Here is a 7,237-nt window from a genome sequence, read left to right on the forward strand (position 1 = left end):
AAACATACTATATATATATATATATATTTCTGCCTTTGAAGTGTTTTGTTTGTGTTCACCTATAAGAAAGTCATCTACATTTCTTTAGCTTGCAGGAAACAAACAAACAAACACACCACAAAGCACAAAACAACCCCAAACATAAAAGCCAGTGCTAGTAAAAGTTCCTTGGACATTTGAACATTTGAATAGTGAGTCTTTACAGTGGTTGCAGCATTCCAAATAAAACACTGTACTTCCATGTATTTCATGTTCTGGCTTCCTAAAAATGAACTAAGGTACCATCATACACAGATTATTTTTTTTTCATTAAAATAAACTTTTCTGCCATTAGTTAATCAGAAAGCATACAGAATACTGATAGGCTGACCTTCCTTTGGTATGGAGTTTTCCAAGGCTAACAGAATATACCGTATCAGAAGACTGGGCTGACTTGGAAGTAATTTAACAGTGATGTGTATTGTAACATAAGATTTATAAAGAACAACACAAAAGAGAAACTGAAAATAATCAGGGATTTGAAGATCAGCCATCACTCAGAGCTAGACTAAGTGATGATAACTCAAAGCCAAACTGCACTGTACTTTCAAAGCATTAAAGGACAAAGGACAAAAAGGAAAAATCCCCCCAAACTGAGCTGCCAATACGTGATCATGCTTAATTAGGGAGTAAAATGCGTAACAGAAACAAGGTGACTTTCATGGGAAAAATAAAACATGTTGATGGGAGGTGCAAACAGATCAGTTCCAGAGTGACACCACAAGGATATGATGATTATAAAAAAACACAATTCCAATGAACTCTGCTCTATGGATAGGCAGTCTTTAAGAGGGAAACCATTAAAAAAGTAGGGCAGCAGTTTCATCTGAAAGAAACCAGTTTTAAAAAATCCTTCTGGGGGATGTTCTCATCAGAAAAGTCTGCTCTTTTTATACTTCAAGGCAAGATACGTATTTCTTTAAAAATTTAATCTTTCTAATTCTGAATACTCTAGCTTTGTCAGTGATAAGAAATTAAGACATATTAAAAAACAACAAAAGTATCTCCATGTTACAAGTCAAGAACAAGGTTTTCTTTCATATCCTCATATCCTTAAGGTCAATCTGTGCTTCTAGAAAAAAAAAAAAAAAAAAAAAAGAGCACCTTCTCTCTGCCTTCCAAAGCAGAAATGCTCCCTTTTTGATGTTCCTGGGCTCCCAGGGATGAAGCCAGTGACATGCACATATTCCAAGAGAGAGAACACCTTGTAGAGCAGCCAACAGAAATCATTTACCAGCCGAAGTCACAAACTAAAAATTAGTAATGAAAAGCAGCAATGTGAATGGTTTTCTTCACTGTCCTAATTATGCTCCCAATGTCTGCGGCCAGGCTAAAAATTGCCTTCCTTCAGACCTGAGTTAAGATAGGACTGAATGTTTCTAAAACACCATGAAAATCTGTTATCATATGAGCCCACTGATGGACATGTCATCTTCTTGCCCACCCACTGATTCTGGAAAACCAGGCAGGTAGAGATTTGGAGGAAGGCACCTGTCAGGTGGATGCTCTAGTTCTTATACCTATCTACCCCTCCAATGCACATGCAGGGGACTAGATCCAAGGGAATTGTCACACCTTCAGCACAAGAATTATTTAGAGAGGAAAGCTTACTGAAAAGGGGGGCTCCTTCTTCACTGTTACTACCAACACTCTTCCATCGCTCAGAAAGGAACAAAACTGTTCCTGGACCATGGTGTAACACTCAAAGCAGCAGACTTCACAGCCAGTTGGTACACAGGTGCTCTGGAAGAAATCATCTCTTTTCCCTTCCCTATTTCCCTTGACTGTTTCTGATTTAAAAATGCATAAAATATAAACACTGTCCTGGGAGCTGGAATTAGCAACAGATGCCTACACCTCTTACATCTGCTTATCATAGGCTTTTTTATGCAGATCCAGAAAGTTTAACATGCTGTACTGGCCTCAAAACTGGAGTAGTTAACTACAAAATGCAAAAATCTAAATTCTGATTGGGATCATTCATCACCAGGAGTTGTTTTCTTCATTTTTATTTGGTAAACTGATTTAATTCCAGGCAAAGACTATCTAACCAGAAAGGCTAGAACTATGGTCAACTCCTGGAAACATATGACTGACTGCTTTAGTAGAGAAATGACAACCTGCTCACCCTAGATGTCAAGCCATTAGTGGGCTGAACCTGGTTATGGGCATGGGATTTCTATTTTTCAAGCCTTCCTAAGCAACAAGCACAATATCCTTTTCTGAGGACAACTGTAAAGGGATAGATACTACACTGAAATAACAACAGGAAAGAAAACACTCAGGGAAAAGTGAATCTTCAGTGACAAAGGACCAAGTGAAAAGATAATCCAAAATAACCATATAACCAACTAATGTCAAAGACCACACACACAAAATTACAGCAGGTGCAACCACAAAGGGACCTCAGTCAGAAGTCTCCAAACTTCTTCCACCCCATATCCCAAGGAAAGATGAGGCAGCCCCTTTCTGCCCACGATGAGGGGCTTGGCTTCCAAAAAGGCTCAACCCTAAGTGCATAACATTCTCAAATACTAGGATCTGTTACCAGACTTCCCCTGAAGCATGCTAACTGGTGTAAATCATATTTTCCCCCTTACAACATACAGGAAACTTCAGTTCCCATTTAGGTGGGATGGTGGGGCCATGGTGAGGCTGGTCACAGCCATCCCTGCCATCAGGGCCCTGACAGGGAGTGCTACTGAACCAATGCATACAATTCAATTTAAATCTGCCCAGCTCATGGCATGGGGGTTTTTAAAGGGTAAATTAATTCAAATCTTATGCACAAAGAACTTGTTTTTAATACCTTTGATCATTTGTCTTGTAAATAGTATCACTTCTCATTTCTGAGCTGAAAACTTACAAAATTTCTAAACAGTACATTCCACTTGATCTAAATGTTTGAATAGATACAGAGTTTGAAATACGTGTTTACAGTTTTTCAGACTGCTTTAAAATGTTTTGTAGAGTCAAAGCACTACAAGTATATTTCACACTTAAAAAAACGTAATTAACTTCCAGTGACAAAGTAAAAAAAATAAATAAATATTTTTTTTCTCTCAGTTTGAGTAAGTTCTCTAATATACTGTGTCTACACCAGGAACTGCTAATTACTAACATCATTTTCAGACATAATTAATGTTTTTAGACACTTCCAGCTGCTAATTCTATCACCAAACTCTTCGCATTAATGGTATTTTTAAAAGGCAATTTCAAGTATAGAATTAAGTGGATAGCATTAATAGCTTGCAAGCAGGCATGCTTGATATTCTTAGCTGCAGAAAGGAACTCATAAATAGGGACAGTTTCAGTTATACTAAGAAGAAAAATAGGCATAAATCTAGCCATAAGTAAAGCCATATAAAACAGCTCATTTAAGTCAATCATTTCTATGAGCCTTTCTTCTATTCAAAAATTGTATTTCTGTGCAGACTGTTTTGCTTTTAAAATAATAGGGTTTAGTAGTTAGTCATTCCAAACATTCAAAGAGAAATGCTAAAGTTTGAATACTGGTTGTAAACCTTTCAGGGTGATAAATGAAAGATAATAACCCCTTGATCAATGTAACTTTTATTTATTCATCTGGGAACATGGCAAGGATATCACAGGCAACAACGCCGCCTAGGAGAACATGGATTTCACATAAACTGTTTTGGCAGAAACACGCATTTAAATAATCATCCAAATCACCACCTCACTATTTCTATCTTCAAAGGAAAATAAACAAACAAAGAAACAAACCCAAAGAGAAATGAAACATAAGACCTGAACAAATGAACAGTCTAGATTTTTTTTTCTATTCAATGTCTATGCCAGCCTCAACATCTGTCCCTGTTTTTAAAAGTTGTAATACTTAGCACTGACGGTGGCAACTTTCATTTGCAAACACATTATAAACACAAACTGACTGCAGTTAAACCACGATACCTCACCACAGCTAACCAACGAGCCCACCTAGTCCTCTCTCAGGCTGGGGAAGTGCTGCATGAAGTTTGTTCTGTCAGCTCCCTGTGTGACAGTGTCTACATCCTGGAAAGTGCTACATGTACGAGTGAGTTTAGCATGAAGTGACTGACCAAACTACAGCATAAAATCGAGCAGATTTTTCCATTCAGTGCTAATATTTTGTTGTATAATCCAAGCAGAACTGACCAGGACAGGACGCAATTTAATGTAAACCATTTGGAGTGAAAGGTGTTATTTTGCCTAGTGAAATTTCCCCCTCGCAGTCCAGGTCACAGACAGAGTCGGTGGCAACCTCAGGGTCAGGGGAGATCTGGGACATCCTATCAAAAGGGTCCTCACGATTCTCCTCACAGTCAACCACGTTTGGGATCATGTTAACATAAGCAGTCACTATCTCCTTGTGGAAAAGGGTGTCCTGGTTGTAAGAGATAAGCTCATTGCTTATATTAACAGTCTCCACTGGAGTACTAGAGCAAAACTGGCTGCATCCCAGGAGGTTGGAGAAGACCTTCCTAAAGTCAGCATTGAAGGCATAGATGATGGGGTTGAGAGAGGAGTTGGCCCAACCAAACCAGACAAAGATATTAAAGGTGGTCTCGCTGACACAGGGAAGACCTGCGTGGGGGTTGCTCGGTGGGCTCTCGCAGAAGGGTACCATGCAATTCAAAATGAAGAATGGCAACCAGCAGCAGACAAAGACACCCATGATGACAGAGAGAGTCTTCAACACTTTGGTTTCTTTCCTGATGGAGGACTTGAGGCTTGTGTGATGGTGGCAGTCAACATGGTTGCTCCGGCAGCTCTGTGCATGCTCGGCTGCCCTCTCCAGGGAAGAGATCCGACGGATCTGCACCTGGGCAATGCGATAGATCCGGGTGTAGGTAACTATCATGATAGCCACGGGGATATAAAAACTGATCAAGGAGGAGGAAATAGCGTAAGTCCTGTTGAGGCTGGAGTCGCAGCTCTCCGATGGTCCAGCAAGGGTATCATTGCTGCCAGAGGTCCCATTGGAGGGTGTCATTGCTGCTAATGCCACCCACGTGGTGCTCAAGTCTTCCGCCCAGGTGGTGACAGCACCCGCTGCTGCCCAACCAGCACCAAACCCATCTCCGATATCCCCGGCAGCCACAGTAGCAGCATCCCCACCTTTGTGCCAGTTGAGCTGGACGGGGATGAAGGAGATGAGCACGGACAGAGCCCACGCCACACTGATCATCACCAGAGCCAACCGCTGGGTCATCTTCCTCTCATAGCGGAATGGGCTCGAGATCGCCCAGTACCTGTCCACGCTAATCACACACAGGTTGAGGATGGAGGCTGTGGAGCACATAATATCGAAGGCCACCCAGACATTGCAGAAAGCCCCAAAGGGCCAATACCCGGCCACCTCCGCCACCGCCTTCCAGGGCATGACAAGAAGAGCCACCAGCAGGTCCGACACGGCCAGGGACACGATGAAGATGTTGGTGACCTTGCTCCTCAGGTGCCTGTAGCGGACGATGGCCGCACACACCAGCACGTTCCCAAACAGCGTCCAGAGGATGAGCAGAGCGAGCAAACTGCCTGCTGCCACCTGCGCCGCCCCGGGGGTTCCCGACGACCCCCGGACCCCTCCGGGGGAACCCGCCGCGGGCTGCAGCGGGCTCCGGCCGCCCCGCAGCATGGCTGGCGGCTCCCGGTTCCCGGCGGCGGGGCGGCGGAGGCCGGGGAGCACCGAGCAGCCAGCGCCGCCCCAGCCCCATAGGTACGCTGCCCCCCGCCCCGCCGCCCCCCGGCTGCCCTCCGCTGGCTCAGCGCCTCTCCATGCCCGGTCTTCGCGGCTCCGTTTGTTCTTCTCCTCCTCGCGAGCCCCCTGCCCGGCTGCCCCTGCCCGGTTGCCCCCTGCCCGGTTGCCCCCTGCCCAGCTCCCCGCTCCGCGCCGGGCGGTTCCGCGCTCCGCCGCCCGAGGTGGCGCCCGCCCGGGCCGCTGGCTGCGATCCCCGAGCTCCGCGGAGCTGCGCCCCCCCCCCCGCTCCCCGCCGCCCCCTCCCCGAGCCGGGCCGCCCGCCCCCGCCGCCCTCTGAGCATGCTCGATGCTGGGGACGCCCCGTCCCGGCCGGAGGGGAGCGGGGAGAACGGGATGGACGGGACGGGGGGGATACCCCGCACCGCTCCATCACCCCCCCTACACACATACATACCCGTATCCCTGCCCAAAACAGGCTTCCTGGCCATCTCTGCGCCGACAGCGGCCCCGCGGGGGGCACTTTGGACGGAAAGTCCCCCCTCATCCCATGGAGGGGAGCGGGGCAGTGCCCCCCTCGCCCCCGGGGCTGATGGAAGCTGGGGAGCAGCGGGACGGCCGCGTGTGCCCCCCGCAAGGATCGGAGATGGAGCCCAGCTCGGTCACTGCCCCGAGAGGTTCCCACCGGCATCTATCGCAGGCAGGAAAGCCGGCAAACGACATCGGATTCTACCTCGTCTCAGCCCTTCCATGGGATCAGCCGTGCGTTAAAGCCAGAAAACGGAGTTAGGACCCCTGGCAGCCCAGGTGCGAGCGCGGTGCGGTGGGACTCACCATGCACTAATTTACACCTACGTTTCAGACGACATACTTCAGTGATTTTCGATTAAAATACTACAGGCTTAGTTTCTCCCAAACCTTTTTTTTTTTTTTAAAAAAAATATCTTTTACAGAGATCAACTCTGTTCTTGATTCAACATGCTGTTTTGGCACTAAAAGGGCTGAGAAACCCACTCTCAGGAGCTATCCAGCTCCAGGCAGGTGGGCAAGACTCAGGGTGCCTTGCCGGATCCAAAGTGACATGAGGGAGGATACAGTGTTAGTGTTACTAAATACGGAGTCAACAGAATCAGCTCTGCAACCTTTTAGGCAATTTTCTAAAATTGTCACAGGAAAAAAAGGAGCTGAGCTTCAGCTCTCGCTTAAGAAATTGGCACTACTTTTCCACATTTAAGCAGAGTTATATTTAATATTGGAGGGAGACTATAGCTTTTGTCAGCACTGAATTCTTAACAGCATGACTAAAGCAGGGATGCTGAGGCAATGTGTTGCTCACACAAACTCTGCTTTCCTAAGCAGTGCCTTCTACAATTTGTATAAGCAAAGGACCAAATTCTGCAGGCACTTGTGCATGTACATGCAGAAGCTGCTAGTCCAGAAATGTGGATATTCTATGAAAAAAAAAAAAAATAATAAAATAAAAATCTGATTAGCTTGTTTAGC

At 45.9% G+C, this 7,237-nt stretch overlaps 1 protein-coding gene across 2 annotated transcripts; it reads right to left on the reverse strand.

Annotated features, from left to right (window-relative positions):
* Positions 1-299: 299 nt before the first annotated feature.
* Positions 300-6,676, reverse strand: DRD5 (dopamine receptor D5). Of its 2 annotated transcripts, XM_035326361.1 has the most exons (2): positions 6,192-6,676; positions 300-5,498 (listed from the first exon to the last, which is right to left on the reverse strand). In XM_035326361.1, exon 2 carries the CDS (start codon positions 5,420-5,422, stop codon positions 4,211-4,213), a length of 1,212 nt encoding a protein of 403 aa, XP_035182252.1. In that variant the 5' UTR covers positions 5,423-5,498; positions 6,192-6,676; the 3' UTR covers positions 300-4,210. The 2 variants fall into 2 exon arrangements, with proteins under 2 accessions (XP_035182252.1, XP_035182251.1); XM_035326360.1 differs by lacking the exon at positions 6,192-6,676 and having other exon boundaries at positions 300-6,175.
* Between the last annotated feature and the right edge of the window lie 561 nt (positions 6,677-7,237).

This window comes from Oxyura jamaicensis, chromosome 4, assembly GCF_011077185.1.
Source record: "Oxyura jamaicensis isolate SHBP4307 breed ruddy duck chromosome 4, BPBGC_Ojam_1.0, whole genome shotgun sequence".
In the NCBI taxonomy this organism is placed as follows: domain Eukaryota; kingdom Metazoa; phylum Chordata; class Aves; order Anseriformes; family Anatidae; genus Oxyura; species Oxyura jamaicensis.

What these genes read in the sequence shown, in the direction of transcription:
- DRD5 (XM_035326360.1), bottom strand. Translation starts at nt 5,674, where the DNA reads ATGCTGCGGGGCGGCCGGAGCCCGCTGCAGCCCGCGGCGGGTTCCCCC.